The 17,855-nt window shown below is 43.8% G+C and overlaps 1 protein-coding gene across 1 annotated transcript in view; it reads right to left on the reverse strand.

Annotated features, from left to right (window-relative positions):
• Positions 1–17,855, reverse strand: part of LOC105275432 (sestrin homolog) — a 178,977-nt gene that overhangs the window by 152,086 nt on the left and 9,036 nt on the right. The window contains exons 2-3 of the mRNA XM_011332248.3: positions 3,430–3,933; positions 1,030–2,122 (exon numbers count right to left, since the gene is read on the reverse strand). Of these exons, the coding sequence (XP_011330550.1) occupies positions 1,030–2,122; positions 3,430–3,680 (1,344 nt within the window). The 5' untranslated portion in view covers positions 3,681–3,933. The remainder of the gene's footprint in view (positions 1–1,029; positions 2,123–3,429; positions 3,934–17,855) is intronic.

Below are 17,855 nucleotides of genomic sequence, written 5' to 3' on the forward strand. Positions count from 1 at the left end.
GTCCTAACATTTTGTTAAATTTAAATCAGCAGATTTAACAGTACGATCTTTCTCAAATCTAAATTAACGTTTGCGAAAGATTTGCAACAAATAACAATCGGAGTCTTGCGAACGACTTGTTTTCGTTTGCAGCTGTAGAAATGATAAAAATGACTTCACGGCGTAAAGTTAGATAGCCCTGCGGAGCCAAAAACAAACGCGATATTTCTGGGATATCATGTTTGCATCGGCGTGGTCTTTTTCTCTGCAGACTATGATGTTTTCAACTTCGCCTGAATATTGCCTAATAAACTTCAAGCATGCGGATACGCGCCGAGGAATGCTTGAACGGGTGCAAACTTCAGCAGGAGCATTGCGAAAGAATTTCGGCCGAATGCATGCGAGAGCATAAACTTCGCGGACGCGTTAACGTTTGCTCCCTCGAGATCTCTTGCGAGCAAGCGAAACTTCACGCGATCACCGCCGCAACTAGGCTATCCGTTATCTCTCGCATCGGTCGTTTCGCGAGAATTTTTTTCTTCTGCCACTTTAGAACGTCCCGTGTACTCTGAGTCAAGACACACAGCGCGATATTTGATTCTCGTCAAAGAGCCGATAACCACGGACAATAACGTGACGATAAGCATTTTTTTTTGTAATTTTCTTTACCACACCTACCAAAAATTAACGATATTAACGTAAAACAAGAATGAGATCTCTGCGTTTCGTGAAAGCGAGTCAATTAATTGGCTGACCAGTTTTATAACAAACCGGCATAAATTTAAGGAATAAATGCGATATAAATTGGTAAAATGCTTATTAAAAACTAATTTGCACATGTTACATTTATAGCCAGCTAAAGAAAGTTGCCTAAAGCGTCTAGCTCAAGATATAATAATTTTAATTCTAAACTCCATGATTTAAATGAACTGCCAATTAATATTAACGTACATTTAAATCTAATTAAGGTAAAGAACCTGTATCATTTATCGCCGACGAGGAATTGATCAAAGATCAGGTTCTGTAATCAATCTAATAATCATCACTTACCTTGACCATCTGAAGAATCTCCGCGCACTTAATTCTGACGTTCTGGAAGGGACAGTTGACGCTGAGCCTAAGGATCACTGGCAGATGCAACGTCACCAGGCTGAGATACTTGTTGGCTTGCGCCTGCCTGGGACCATCCAAAGCATTACCGAGATTCAGCATCCTGCCGACGTCGCCGGGTGTTACTTCCGGGCTCTCGAGCACCCTGCCGCTCTTGGTGGACACGTCCTCGTCCTGCGAGAGTGGCCTTTTGATCTGGCCGGCGCTGAACTTCCGTTCATCATTCTTGCGCAGATAGTCCTGCGACCGGCGCGGATCCTCCGCGGCGTCCTCGTAGATCGCCTCGCGGTTATCCAGATTCATATCCTGGCGGTAAGCAGGCTCGTTCTCGTTCTCGAAGCCGTCCAGAGTGTTGAAGACGACCCCGTCGCTGCGCGCCGCCGTCTCGCTCTCGTTGAAGGACACGTCGTCATCGGCGCCGCCGTCGTAATATCGGCGCTGCTCGTGCGTCAGCAGGTCGCCGCCAGCGATCTTCGCCCGACGATTCAGGTTCCGGCAGTCATACGCGAAGCTGCTCAGATTGTCGTCGAACTTGGGGCTCTTGCCGTACACTCTGGTGTCCGCGTCGAGTTCGTCGTCCTCGAATTGCTTCTGCTTCGCGCCCTTCACCTTCACGTAATTATTCTTCGTCCTGCCAGGACAGCAGTCGTCGCTAGTTGATCTGTCGCTCGATGACGAGCCGGCATGATACTTCCGCTCGCTCTCGCAGCTGGAGCCGAAGCGTGGGCACCTCGTGCCCTCGATCTTAAAGCCCTTGTTACCCTCGTCCGAGGACGTCGAATGGCCGGACCTGCAGCCCTCGACGCCGTCGCTGCCAGTGTGTCGATCGCGTAATCGCCTCTCGTTCAAGAGACGACCGTCCACGCAATCGAACGAGCACTCCGGATTGTTCTCGTCGAGGAACGGCGCCAGGCTGTCGTTCACGCTCTGCGGGAAGAAGCTCTCCGTCCGGAACGTGTCCTGCAGCAGCTGATGCGGGTGCACGCTCCTCGGCGACGACCTCGTCGGCGACCGCTCGACGCTCATGTCGTATCTTCAAGCACGAATTATCGATCAGAAGTTATCGATAGCGGACGCGCGTGTGTCCGATATAAGTGGCTTATAAATCTTTTGGGAAGATGCCATTTCTCTCGCCATTGAACACGCCATTGAAGCAGCGATTATTTTTAACGTAATTTGGAACGTAGCTTTGTGAGCAATTTTGTAAACATAGAGGATACATATGAGAGAAACGAATTGCTATTTATTCTCACGATATCGCTATTGGCTATTTAAATTTATAGTAATCGGCAATTCTACTCTTTTTGTCCACGACTTTCTCCGTGCGATTAGTTTTAATTACATCAATTTTCGATATCTTTCTGGAATTACGTAATTTATTATCCGCTTTCCATTGGTATATCGCTTAAGAGAGCTAAAATAATCCCGCGCGTAATGCTCTGCAACTTTATCCAGTTAAAACGCAAGCAAGATACGTGAGGTTTTTAGAAGATGCAAAATGTGACTGATCCACGATATTCGGTTCTAAGTTACGCTTAAACGAGTTTAATATTCTCTTCGTGTTTATTATTAATCCCCATAACGTGCACATTTTAATGAACCGCTCGTGATTATTTAAGTACCGCGTTCGCGTCGGGTTTTGCGTGACTGAATGCTGATATTAAATCCAGAACCAATAATTTGCCGAGAGAGCACGGAACGAAATGCGCCGATCAAATATCTCTGCCCGATCGAAATTGTGATACGCGAAGCGATATTATTTTAGGAAGTATTTACTATACGATATACCGCATATATTATCTGCTATTTGGTAATCGTTAATTAATCAATCGTTAATTAATGGTCCGAGTAATTGATATCGGTAAACAAGGTTGTTCAACAAATTGTATAATTTTAACGCTTCCTAATGGCACGCCCGTATGTATCCAATAAAACAAAAAACATATTTATCAAAATATATCAAATGTGTGGGAACCAAAGTACTCAATAAATGGATGAAGATATACAGCGCGTGCAGAATATTTATGCAGCTTTAAAATTATGGAGATGAAATAATGATCGCGATTAAAACACCGTTCTCCAATACTGCTTCATACATAAATAACAGGAATATAAAGTATTTTTGCTAGAAATAACACGGTAGATTGAGCCAGAAATGAAGAGGAATCAATCGAATCTGTTTTGTGCATCAACTTCTTTTTTTTTTTCCTCCAAAATCACCGATCCATTCTCACGCAAATACAATATAATACGCATAACGTAATTTTCGAAAAAGTGGTGAAGTGGTACTTTGATCGTGAGCATCTCTGTTCTACAGATCCTCGATTCTACAGCACTCACCTTCCGTCCTGACTGGAGAACTTCCCGGCCGCGTTCTTGGAGTCCTCGACGTCGCCAGTGTCCTCCCAGCGATTCGGGCTGCCGACACCACCCAGCCATCCTTCGACGGTGGTCCTGGCCGCGGCCAGGGCGATGTTCCTAGCCGCCTCGTCTCTGGCGCAGAGCGGCGCCAGGAATCTACTGACAAGCTCGACCTCGTCGCCCTTGGTGGAGGCGCCGCTGCCCGACGAACTGTTCGGCTCTCGGTACATATCTCTCTTCCCGTGTCCCCGTGCACGTTGTTTTCCTTCCGCCCGATCCTTCCAGGATCCTTCCTCCGTCCGTGTCTCGGAGCAATCGCACGGAGTATCGAGGTGCCCGCGCGCTCGGCTCGATTCCGTGGATAAACAACGCGCGATGGACCGGCGGGATGTCCGTATTTTTCTTCCACCCGATTCGCCTTTCTCCCTCCTTTGCGGGCGATGCCTTCACCTATTTTGTGAGCTCGTCGAACGATCGCTGGCGCTGCAAGAGGAAATAGCGTTCGCTGTCATTGAATCTCCCGTCTGTTTTAGTCTGGATCGAGATCGCGTAGATCGCCTTGCTTCTTCCGCTTCTCTGAGAAACAAAACGAAACGCGACGCGAAGGAACCGCGGTCCAGCGCTTACAAATCGCTTGTTTTAATTTAACGTCTGTTTCTGTGTTTCGGATTTCATCGATTTCGCGATTGTGGTTTTACGTGAAAGTAATGGCATTGTGGCCATTCGCTCCGCAACGTCTTCATCTGATTTCCTTACGTATGCGATAATAAAACCGCCACAATCTCTCTCTCTCTCCCTCTTTCTCTCGGATCAGACGGATGATCATTCCAAGATCATCGCGGAATCGATTGTTCGCCTCGACCAATTGTTCGCCACCGCGATTAAACGGCACTCCTGGCGTTCCCGTTTTCTCTTCCCTCTTCCTTCCCTCAACTGGCGAGGAAAGAGGACGAGGGGGAAAAAAAAGGAAGACGACGCGCGAGAGTAGATCGCGCGCGCGGTACTATCCTCGCGTAATTACGCTCGTTTCGTCGCGTTTTGCCGTGAGAGAATCGGCCGTAAAACTCGTTTCTCGGGGGATTTTACCGAGGCGCGGTGCACCTCGGGATAAGTTTCAGGGCGATAGAAAGTAGGCAGGAGACGTCGGCCACTGTGCCGAGGCGATCTATCGAGGTTCGAGTTCGAGAGGGAGTAGGAGATAATCCGAACGATTCTCCGGTGAACCTTCCACGGAGGAAACGATCAACCGGAGAACGTTTTCGAGCCGATCGGATCCAATCGATCACAACGCGTCTCTTTCTTCTTCTTTCTTTTGCAACTTTCTATCTTCCTGCAAAGCTCGTCTCTCCTTCGCTCTTTCCTGTTTCTCTTTATCTCCGTCGCAGTTTCTATTACGCGGTTTATCTCTCCCTTTCGGTTTCATGTCAACGCCGCTACGCAATCGATACCGACTAGAATCGCGTTTTCCTTTACATCGTTACCGCCTTCCTTTCGCACGCGCCTTCCACCGAATCTCTCCGAAATTTCCGATCGAATCGTGCAATCTGCTCGCGCAACGTCCTGGCTTAGCATCCGTAGGATGCTTGAAACCAGAAGAGGAAACCGTGGAATAAATTATGAGGAAATTCTGGGACAGCCGATAGACGCGGTAAAGAAAGTTTTCTCTAAAGACGAAATCATTTTTCCTTGACAGATTCTTTTCTCCATAAGGTGGACGTGCGTAAAACTCAGAAACTACTGGCGCGCGTTAAGGGGAAACGATCAACATCGATCAGGAAAGAAGGAAATGAAACTACGCGCGGCAAAAAGATGCGGATTGTGACGCGGCAAAAGCGCGCCCGTTTCGCCAAGTGATTTCATCATGACCGTATTGAACTTCGATTTACCGCCGCCTAACGTGCCTCGATCGATCTTACGCTCTTATGCCAGATAAATGCGATACGTTAGCGACGGTGAGAGGCCACCTCCAACAGGGAAACACTTTTCAGCGATACGATAATAATCGACGGATTATCGTTCAGTCGAGCATTACGCAATGGAGAACCTGTAATTTTTCAACTTTTGAGGAAATCGGAACTCAATGTGAAATTGCTTTCTTCGCGAACGGAGTTCTCGGTTCGGCGATCTAGGAAATGAATTAATTAATCGACTTAAACTATGCGTTTACAGGATTTGCAGGAATAAAACTCATCAACTATACATATTTAATTACACGTGACATACGTATCGCGAATTAAATCTGTAAAAAATATAAGCAAATTTCGTTGGCTCAAAGGTTGTAATTCCGCTTTAGTAGCGTCTGCTGAGTATGTCGAATGATTCAGAATAATCAGCTGATTTGACAGTTTACGAGTAACGATATACCGGGTGTCTTATAATAGAGATTTTGACGTATTGGAAAACCGTGGGTAATTGCAGTAAAGTTAAAAATACCAACTGATTAATCACCGCAATTTTAGATCCCGCGGTCAATCATGTCGTTGCACGGGTGGTCTACAATTTGATTGATCGATTGTCGTGGGAGAAAGCCTAGGTCAAGGTTCCGCGAGATCAGGAAATCAGAAAGGTCGCGTCAGGGCAGCAATTTATCGAGAAGTCACGAGAGAATGAATTATTAAAGGGAATAAAAGAGAGATATAATCTCATATAAAAAAAAAAGAGGAATCGATATGACAAATATGCATCGGTAAAATTGGCAATGTATCTCTTAAAAGATATTACTAGCATATAATGAATGTATATATAAAATTCTAAATATAATGTACATGTCAATATGCACATAAAGCGTCAAGAAAGAGAAATTTGTAGTTCGAGAGAGCAGTCTCGCAGCGTGCACTCGCGCGATTACGTAAGCGCATTCACGCGTTTATTTCATACGCGCATTTTCTTATTGCGTAAAAGGCCCCGGACGAGTTGTAAGTTGTAACGCTCGACAAAGTGCCTCGCCGGAGTTTCTGCGAAGGGAAAACATTTTCAGCGCTATTTCTGTTCGTCTCTGCGAGACCGCTGCGCGGAAATTCACTCTCGCTCACTCCCGATATTAAGCCGGTAATTGACTCGAGTTCATTATCGAGTCAATATAAACAGATCGGCGATGCGTTATCGGTTATTGCCGTGATAACACGTCGATCGGTTTTAACCGAGGTTTTTTTCAAACTCCATCCAGTCACGAGTGCGTTTTCTGCGAACCTGTTTTCGTGTAATTAAGGCGTTTCGCCGTAACACTCAAATCAAAGTATAACTTACATGTAACACTTTGCATTTGAGCTTTGATATTAACGCTGCACTTTTACCGCAATCAGTGATCGTTGATTATACTTCGCACCGATTACACTCCCACCGAACGAATCACAAGACTTTCACGAAAATATGTACTATAAAATCACGTTTAAAACCGGTAATAAGCGTAAGACGACATAATCCCCGTACAAATGAAGAGAATGTAATTTTCTAAACTCGGTCACCGAGTTGCACGTTTTCTATTTCCAACACAAATGTTACGCGGCACTTGAAAAGATGCAGAAAAAGTAGAAAGAATCGTTATAAATGTAGAGATAGATATTTTCTTGTGTACGTTTCGCCAGAAGGGGGAAAACTGAGACGACTTGTGAAGTTACTATCGATTCTTGAAGACGACGTAGTTCCATTTAGTCTATTTATCGAACTAAATATGTCATGCAAATATTACACACAAGCATGTCTAAGAAGCACGTTTTTAAGCGATTATTATACAAAATTATACAAAAGTGTTATTATACAAAAAGCATATCCATAAGCAAACGATTTAATTGACACTTGACACACTCGCTTCGCTTCTGTGTAATCAAGAAAATGATTGAACATATTCAGAATCAGTTCAAAGCATCGGATCTTAATCACGACACTCGCGCAAATTGCAATTCTCTCGCGAATGCAAAAAGCAAATCCGAGGAACACGGGATAATGTTTCTGCGAGATAATAATAATGTTTCGAAAGCGCTCTTTACAAAAATGTAACGATAAATAATGGATGGCCGTGTAAACATCGCTAGTTGTTGAAAAGAACGTATCGAACCAGTTCACGACTGCCAATAATCGCTGCAATAACCGTATTCTATTCCGCTTAACTGCGCGAGGTAAGAAAATAATTGCGACGATTATTGCGCTTATCCGAGCGATCTCGGAAATCGCGATCGAGATTAACAGGAAACCGCGGAACGGACAGATGGATGAGTGTCCGATGTGACGTCAACCCTAAACGCAGACGTGATCTCACTGAAAAACTTACGCGATCGTTAAGGAGACACTTAATGCGGAAACTTGACAACGCCTGCGACGAACGGGGCGAGCTCCCTCGTTCGCATTTCCATCGCGGCAAATCGACTCTAAATTGCCCGAGGTACGAGAACTGCCCCGTCTCGGGCAGCCGGTGTATTCGTGTTATTACGCGTCGCGTGACTTCATTCAGTTTCATCGGAAATAATCCTAAATAATTCTCTCTCTTGACTCTCTCTCTTTCTCTCTATTTTCCCTCTCCGCGTATCTCTTCGCCATCTCTCGTGCCCTCCCATCTCAGTCTTTCGCCTCTTTTTGGCTCCGTTCCCCGAGTGCGCGATCTCCGTGACGATCTAAATATTTATAACACCCAGAAGCCTAACCCTTCCACCGCGCTCCTCTCTATCTCTCTCTCTCGTATGCAGACAGGTATGAATTATTAATGCCGCGACCGTTGTGCTACCGCATGCTCGAGCTCGCGCACCGCCGTGCATTCCCGATACGTACACCGTACACTTTGTCTTTCGAGATATAAGGATGGTCGGGGAACGCGCGAAGCGATAAAGCGGTCACACGCCCCGACTCGCTTAAGCGAATTAAACTGAACGAAATGGAAGCGGATTAACGCCGCCCGCGCGTCCGCGCAATAATATATCTTGTCGTTGAATAATTTCACGCGCGGGATTTACTTCGCGTCGTCGACGAGAGAGTACGGACGGCACGATCGATCGCGGTGATCCGCGTCTCGCACCACCGGCGAAACGCCGTTCTCTCTTCGGTGATGACTTCTTATTTACGTGCCCGACAGCATCACACGCAGCACCGTACGTCGGATTAACTTGCGAGATGTGTCAGCCGGTGAATCACGCTTGCCTTTTTCGCAAAAAATCCCACGAGATCGCTACAAAGCTACAAAAAAATCTACCATGTCCTCTCTCTCTGCAATTTATTAATTTCTTGATCAATAGTGAGATATGCTTTGAGTACAAAAATATCTGGTCTATCTCATATTTTTTGCAACATATACAAAACTCGTTCTCGCGCTATTCTTGCTTTCCCATATTTTTTGTTGCACTTTTTTGTATTGTCATATTAAAAGCCTTCCTTTCCAAAATATCGCACGTGCACAAAATCCGAAATCTATTGCTGCACACGAGCCGCGTTACCTTTGCGTGTCGTCCACTGAAGGAAATGCAAATTCAGCATCGGCGACCTAATAAAAAATGACTCACGTTATGCGAAAACGGCATCATCAGAATTATATCAGCGAGTGAGGAACTAGCATACTGTCGCCTGGCACCAGCGTGCACAGCACTAAGAACGCAAAGGAGGTAGTGCCTGATACGATAGCGTGCCATCTGCAATCCATGCAAGACCATCTTTTTTCAGACACTTGCGCCACGCCAGTCGAGATAACAACACATTTTCGTTTTCTCGCATAAATATGTATGTATAATAAATGCTTTTGCGCAAAGAACATCTGTAACAGTGTTACTAGCGTACACTTGTTCAATACCTATAGATACGTAGCACATAGATACCGAAAATAAATACCGTTTTCCCATCGTATGCAGGCGCGCGCGCGCATCTCCGAAATTCACCTGTAGGTAATCCAAAGCCGACGAGTCGTCAGACTCGACCTCGCCGGATCGATCGCGTACGATGATAACGCGCAGCACGACAAAAAGCTTGCTAAGTGCGCGCGTCTGTTACGGGCCCCGATGCCGCGCTCGATGGTTAGCGCGCGAATTGCAAAAGCGCCGCCGCCGCTGAGTCGGCTTTTACAGTCCCGTGACACGCGAGAATGCCGATAACATTCGACGACTCGGAAGAATAGCGAAAAAGCCCCCGCTCGCTTCGCAAAAGCTCGAACTTTTTCCCGTGGCGTAGGGCCCGGGTGATTTTATGGTCGCACGGCTTTGCACACAAGAGCGATGCTGCGCTACCTGAGAGATCCTGTGAAGATTCTCCTAGCTGGAAAATTGCGCTATTATTGTAATGAATTGAATCTGGAAACTGGTGCTCTGTGAAAAAAAATTTGGGACTGACATTAGGTTTTTCACGAATTCTAAATTTGACTCGTAAAACGGGTATTCATATGACCCCGAATAAAGATTTCGACGAGAGTCCATTTAGATTTAAAGGCTGAGTAATTTTCTGCTTATTTTTGACATTGTTAAATCGTGAAGAGTACTCGATCAACTCAACTGCTTTAAATTTCAAGGCTCTTTGCGTGCCTCGTCAATTTAATTGTAGGAAAATCGACAATTAAACTCGAGAGATCCGTCATTAAAATTAAGATCAGGAGTTACATCCAGAATATCCAGAGGATTATAATCCGCGCTTACGGGCATGTCACTGATTTTGATTCGGCGCGAGCATGAGATCCGAACATCATCCGCAGAGCGTTTGCGGATGCACGTCCGAAAGGCGATGACCCATCTTCATGAATGCAACATTGATTCTCCGATCCGAACCATGAGCGGCATAATAAGGTGGCGATGAATATATGAAGGATCAAAGGCAGCGCATCGTTAAAGAATGCATCAGTTATGATATCGCCTTCTATTTCCGCTACTCGTAAAACCATTATTCGCGACCATTATCTTCGTCTGACTAGTAACTCGCTCGGAAAATTTCCAGAAGCAATTTGCAAGATTTTGCACTTTCGAGGCACTACATCTTTTACATTCTTACAGTTTCTAATAACGAACAAATATTTTCCAACAATGAGGATACGCGTTTGCTCAGAACATCTACTTTTGTAACATTACATACCGCAAACTCTTTGCACTTTCAGCTTAATAAAGCCTGTTTAAAAAAAAAATAAAGCCAGTTTACTATAAATGTGATGTCTCTTGAGAACGAGTACGTGTTTTTTTTTTCAATCTCCTACACGACCATCGTTCTAAGCGTCATTAATCATTCCAGGTGTGTCCTCGAGCGCGCGTTTGAAGGCGTTGACCGATCTGAACGTACGTACCCTAAATGCAACGTTGATTCTGTTATACTGGTCGAACGTTGGCGGCATAACAAGTGAGAGATAGATAATAGCATTACGCGTGGCGAGGAGAGACGAGGCGGAAACGAGGCTACCACGGCTAGGAGACCGAGATGGACGCGCGTAGCGGGAGGCGGAATACGATCCTGATTGCCAAGGAGAAATCTCATGGCGTGATCTCGCGCGCAGGAGAGGCATAATGTGTCTTCGTCGAGCGAAAAGAGTACACGGTGTTGAATTGTGGGTATGACCCAGGGCCGTGACCAACGGCGAACCAAGTTTTCAGGAAAGTCTCGAACGTCTCGAGACCAATGAAAAGCATTGCACAGCTGTAATATGCTTCTTTCTTGCGGACTTTTGCGAAAGATGAATCTGCACAATGAATGAACAGTGTGCTTTATTTATAGTTAGAAACTCTACAGTGTAACAGTTTTGAAGACTAATTGTGAAACAATAGCTTCAACGGAGTCGTGAACGTTTCGTTCGCAATGAAGAGCGCGTGCTTGCATCACCGCACCGGTTCGAAAGAACGGAGCTGCTTGTTATTGCCGGTGGCACTGCATAGAGTAGGCTTACATATGAATACAGTAACGCGAAACCGTAGGCGAGGTATAGATTAAAGATTAAAAAACAAACAAGGTCCCTTCTACAACCGGTGCCTTCATAGCTACTGAACACGGAGAGCCCGACTCGCGATTATCGTGAGAGTGGGGCGGTCTTTCAAACGGCGAATCGAGGTCGATATTAATGGTGCGTCTTGGAAAAAGATGGGAAAAAGAGAAACATCTCTGATCGGAGAAAACGTACAAGGTGTTCGTTTAGCAAAGCGGAGAAACAGCCTGCATCTGTGATTAAATCACCAAAACATCTGATAAGCGCCTCATTAGAAATACGCGGTCTACGAGACTTCGAGATGCCAAGATTTCTGTTACTCTTTAATCTTTTAATATAAATTATTGTTTGTCATATAGCCGAAATATGTATATCGTTGCATTTACGAAGCAAATATCATTGTATAAATTTCTTGTTCGAAATGATCAAAAATCTTTTTTCGCTTCACGTGCACTTTACATGTTCCAGTCCAATTTCGTGTTTGATTCAGTACATTAATTTCAAATTTAGCTTAGCATTAATGCTCAGCATTTTGAATTTCTCACGTCTTGCGTTTGATCGTCGTAAATTTAAATTCGAAACGCGATGCTGATTCAGATGCGTATAGAATGACACATGAGCTCATCAACATTGGCCTTAACATCGTATATATTAATTTAATAGCACGCCGCGTTATTATATAATAATGATAAATCTTGCTGGACCGTGACGACTACGATATGCAATCCATTTCGTCATCCACGTAATGGAGAACAGAGATGCGATGCGATGCGATGCGATGTGATACGTGCGTGCGTGCGTATGATCAGCACAGTCGCGATGCAAGTTGAAGCATGCTCACGCATTCAGGCGATATAACACCGCGTTTAGGCAGGCAAGGTAATCCTTGCATCCTAAAGGAGTGCTCCGCGCACGCTATATAATTAATCGGCTAATTGACTTTTCATGAATTGTAATGAACACAGCCGGATGAGTCTCGAGATGGTAGTTTGTATTTATCCCGTTAAATGTAGTTGTGTAGAGTAAATACTTTGTTCGCATTAAATGCACGCTATACAGAGGGTGTATCGGCTTCCTCTCGCATTTCTTCTCGCATCAAAGATCCCTTTGAGAAATTTGTAAAATATGCACTCTGAAAAAGTTCAACGAAACATTTTTGACGATTTGGCAATGTTTTAATAATATATTTTGATAGCTGAACTTTAAAAAAATTAAAATAATAAAATTTTCTGAAAATCAAAATTACTAATAAGAACTAAGACAGGAACGATTTTTTTCTATATTAATTCTGTAAAGAATTGAAAGAATCGAATATGAAGTGCCGCGAGATGTTTATACAGCACGGAGTATTTAGGAATGTGGATCGATAGCGATTCGCGTAACTGATAGCGATTCGTAATTATTTTTTTAGCGGCAAGTCTTTGACAACGACAAGGACATTAAGAGTCAATCGACTCTTGATCGGTACAGTTCTTTTTAAGCAACGTGTAGCCACCGAACACCAATGTAATCCGCATAAAATTATATATCCTGATTTTTTAATAAACTTTATATAGTTAGTAACGTTGAGTCGTCCTGACTCCCTACAATTCGCACTTTTGAAGATTTAAAGCTAAAGATTTACAGCTTTTATTTATAGATAATTGTCACACAGAGGAAGTTTTTAATATCAGTTTAAAAGTGAAAGATGCGTTCTTATTCAAACTTTCTGATATATTCAGAATCGGGAGAAAATACGCATCGCCTGGGACACTCTGTATATGAAATGAGTGCGCGATAAACAGCCGTGCGAATGTGAGTCAGCGTTTTAATCAGGAATAAATGATTTGCTCGTTTTTGGAATACACGCTTCCTCATGAGATATTGCTTGCCTGGCGAACGTCGGATATCGTTCTGAAACGTAATTGTGATACTTATGCACGCGTCACAGCCTTCCGAGGATAGTATTTCTGCCCACGTCATCCTTAAACCTTCGCGACGTGATTATTAATAACAATGATACAATTTTAATGGCGCATTTTTAACCAAGTGCGGTTAACTAAAGGCTAACGACTGCGTTTTTTGTCGCCTTGTTTGATTGTTCAAATAATTTGGATCGTTCAAACAACTCAAGAATTGAACGTGTCTACAAAGCTAAACCGAGATTCACGACAGAGTCGAAGTCGATATGTATCTATGTCACGACTTTACGTTCATGACGTTTTCACGTGTCAATAGAAGATCACGCATGGACGAGCCGATCCGCTAAAAATACTGCGGCTGCTAAACACGTGATGTAACACGCACGCACGCGGGCGTGCACGTGCGTGTTGCAGCTAATCTCTCTCTCTCTCCCCCTCCTGGACAGAAGAATCATCAAAGATCTCCCATGTAAATCATCTAGGCAAGGTAGCCCCTCCCCGTTTAGTCCATCGATGCCCGAAGCGCGATTGCAACGCGTCGCGTTCAGATGTAGGTGTATGAAAGGTGCGCCGTGCACTGCTTACGCGTGAATAGAACGCGTTCCATTGTGTAATCCGCGGTGCGCGCATATCAATGCATCAATGCATCTTAAGACGCGTTCTCTTAAGAGAGTTCTAAAGTGCACTTTGGCAAATTGCGAAATTAAAGGTGGAAGATCGAGGGAATCGATACTTGGAACTTCGCGCGGACATTTTGAAGCTAATCCCGGTCTCGCGCCAGACCGCAAGACTGCCAGACTTTAGAAGAAGCAACAGATCGGCACAAACGAAGCACAGTCCGGTGTCTTTAATAAGCTCGATTTAAATGAGACGCACCGTGGCTGAGGAATTAAATTAATTGTGATCTAATCTCGTCCCATCTAATCGCTCTTATCGCATTATCGGATTTAACGACCCGATGAGAGACTAGCTAGGTAAAGGGACAGACTGTGTGGTAGCTTATCCTGCACAAACGCGTCCGCAAACTGCTCGAGACAGCCCTTTTTCCCTCGGTCGAGTCAAATCGACCGAACGTGTTCACCGGCCCCTGTAATCGGGGCAACGAATTTTCATACCACCGGAGACAGAACGTGTCTACCAGACGCTAATTTTACTGCACGTCACTACGATAGGTATCATATTCTCTTTAACTCGCAACCGCTATTATTCATGAGAGAATGACGGAGAACTAAAGAAGCAAAATTGGACATTACGAAAATTAAGAATTGAATTGTCCGCTAGACTGATGTCAATTAAGATATCGATCTATCCATGGTGAAAGCGTAATACAATTGAGTCATCGATTGTTTTAAAAGGGATATCATTTCAAGGGAGACTGATCGGATATTACTCCTCTTATTACAGCGATAAAACTCGATAGCGATATGATTCAATTCGGATTCGGAACTGGTATTATGTAACTCGATTGCGAAATCTCCGAGATGCGGGTTTCGTTAAAATAAATTCTAGCCGATGTAGCAAGCACAGGAATGTTTAGGTACCACCAAAAATAAATGATACGAGAATTGCCAGAATAGGCGTGGATGCATCGTCGAGAAAGGAGCGCACGCGAAAAGTGCAAATAAACTATTCGCTGACTATCGCCAGTTGTGCTTTCCGCGGGTTGGCGAGATATTTGCGGACTCCGCCTAAGACCGCGTGACTGTACGTATATTTTCTAATTATGTGGTCGCGTCTTCCATCTACTTTTCTCGTCAACTATGCAAGGAACGCGAGCACGCGAAAACGAGGAAGAGAAATAGGTGAAAATCAGGCGAGCGCGCGAGCAGAATTGTTAACACAGATTTCTTTTTGCCAGAGATTTATAGAAGATACCGTCAACGCGCGCCATCGATAAAAACCTGGTCGATCCTGCAACGTGATGCGAGAATCGTTCGACGGCTTCAATCTGGATCTAACAGGGATTTTTAAACCGCGGAACGCGACGTATAATGATCGTTAGTCGATGCGGTACGGTTTTGCGCACAATGTTGGAAAATTCTATTGGACATTCCACAAAACTGAGTAGCGCAATATCAACTATCAGCGATCAGTGAAGCTTACGATAGCAGAGATATTCAAACGAAACGAAAAAAATGGTCTTGGTTTTAAATATATTTATGAATGTGTAATGCGTGATGTATGAAGAATTGCCCTTTCTACACTTTAGTTAAAGTTTCAGGAATCAAATGGAAATTTTAAAACGGATGGATTCTTAAAGGAGAACCACGCGAATTTCCTTCATAAATCTTTTACTTTCGACGTATCTATGTGACGATAAATTAAGAAAATTTCAACGTTCTCCACTGCATAGAAACTGATTTAAGTCCGAGGATGATATCGGAAAAGCTAGTATATACACTTGCAGGGAGATGGCGAGCGATGTTTGCAAAAAGGACGGTACTACGCGTTAGCTATAGCACGTGCAACTGCATAGAATGCAACAGAGCCGTCGGATTGGCACACTGCTGGTGCAACAGCCTCGCAGCTTCTGTGTGCTATGCGGCTCATCCGATGCATTTCCTTTGCGAACCAAACTGTCGTCTCGATGCAACATCGATAACGATGCTCCGTGCAAGAGAGAAAAAGGGGGAGAGAGAGAAAGAAAAAATCTTGTACGAATATTTCCTACTTGCAAAACTACTTGTTCAATACAGTCTTGTTCACATTATTCGGAAAATTATTCAAAGTGGGTAAAAATGATAGTTGTATTAATTTTCTAATTACAATATATTATCACTAATTGTAAGTTATGTTATCGCAAATTCTCTGATCAGTCTTAGATCACAAAGCGCGATTGCAACTCGCCATAATTAGATGTAAAAATAGATAGATCTGAAACTTTAATATTGCTTGAATAAACGATACGCGATAACATCTCGCCAAAAAGATAAACAAGGTAAGGCGAGCATTCAGAACGAACGGTTGGAGAACTCAGTTTTCCTCGCGACAGTGCTACCATTTAGCGCGCGCGATTTGCATGGAGAATAGGGATGCATCCACATTCCCAAGAACCCTCCGTGAGAAATGGACACGGAGGATCAACGATCGCTTGTAAAACATCGAATAGCATCGCGGAAATTTTCGCACGACCCTGGTGTTTTATTATCCGCCGGCGTTTTGCATTCATGCTCGGTGGAGTGGCGTTCATTTATTTTTCCTCGTGCAGCTTTGTTCCCCAGGTCACTTTTTCATCACGCGACGAAGATAATTAATTATAAGCAGCACACAGTTAAAGGTCTTTGCGAATCATACGCCGCGGCGCGCCGTTACATTCACGTTCGAAGATTTTCTCTGTCTTTCTCTAAAATCCACTCGAGTGCGAGGTGTTCAGGTATGCTCGTGTGAAAAATAATGCAACGCATGCAACGAGAAGTCCACGACAACGTCCGCGCACAGGGGGATAATTAAGAAATCGGCCGATTGTTATCAGACATGACGTCTGATAAATATGCAACGGGAACGCACGTTAGCCGCGCCATTGTCGCGCGAACGAAATATCGCGAGTTACCTCGGAAATTGCTTAATGCCGCACACAGGCTGCCGGAACATACGGCGTCGTCGTTCGTCGGAACTTCGCAGAAATTCACAATTTCCGGACTCGCCTCGTTTTAACCCTGTTTCCACGTGCGATGTTAACGCGCACGCGGCGTTAACATCCCGCCGAACGAATTTAAAAAAAAAAAGAAAAATGGAAAATAAAGAAAACGTGAAAAAGAGAGCATTGCCAAGATGTTCGCGTTCCACTCTAGTTATGCGTTTTCCGACCGTTTCATCTATGATAACTAAATTCTGTGCTCATGGAAAACACTTTCAGCGAACTCACAGAAATAAATAAGATTTGTGAAAATTATATATACATATATATATATATATATATATATATATATAAATATTTCGAAAGTACGTACGTATACAAAAGGTAGCAGCGATAAAATTGAAATAATGCAAGTGCTAACAAGCGTGATAACAATGAGTTAACACTAGAATTAGCGCTATTAATGTGACGCTCCAATTGTAATGCACAAAGAAACGTATCAGTTATTACGTTATAAAGTCACATTAAACCTACCTCGAAATAGTCGGCAGCAAAAGTTTTTAACTTTGTTAACTAAATTTTTTCACGTATTAGCACATCAATCACACATACTGCGGACTGTAAATGAAATAACAGCATCAAGAACACCAACACGTAATAATGAAACTTGTATATCTATAATCATACAAACTTTAACAAGATATTAAATTTTAATGAAATTTTCACGTAATTATCATAGAAATTTTACACACACACACGCACATATCCACGCAAACACCTCGAATAATTTCTATAATATACCTCGATTAAATCCTCCTCAAAGATCGAGATAATGTTATACCTCTTTTCGAGTAAAATGGGTGCACGAGCGAGTGTAGCCAGTAGCTTCATCTCTAACGATCAGGAAACCCAAGTGGGAGAGAAATTTCGGCAAATAGTAAACTCGGTAAGTGTGCGTGTAAGTATCGCACTAATCTTATTGCGATCCGGCAGCGACGAACAGCCGGAGGCAGAGAAGATAGAGACGCGGGACCATTGCCGAATCGCGCAACGTAATTCA

The sequence above is a fragment of the Ooceraea biroi genome, chromosome 3 (genome assembly GCF_003672135.1).
Source record: "Ooceraea biroi isolate clonal line C1 chromosome 3, Obir_v5.4, whole genome shotgun sequence".
NCBI classification, from domain to species: domain Eukaryota; kingdom Metazoa; phylum Arthropoda; class Insecta; order Hymenoptera; family Formicidae; genus Ooceraea; species Ooceraea biroi.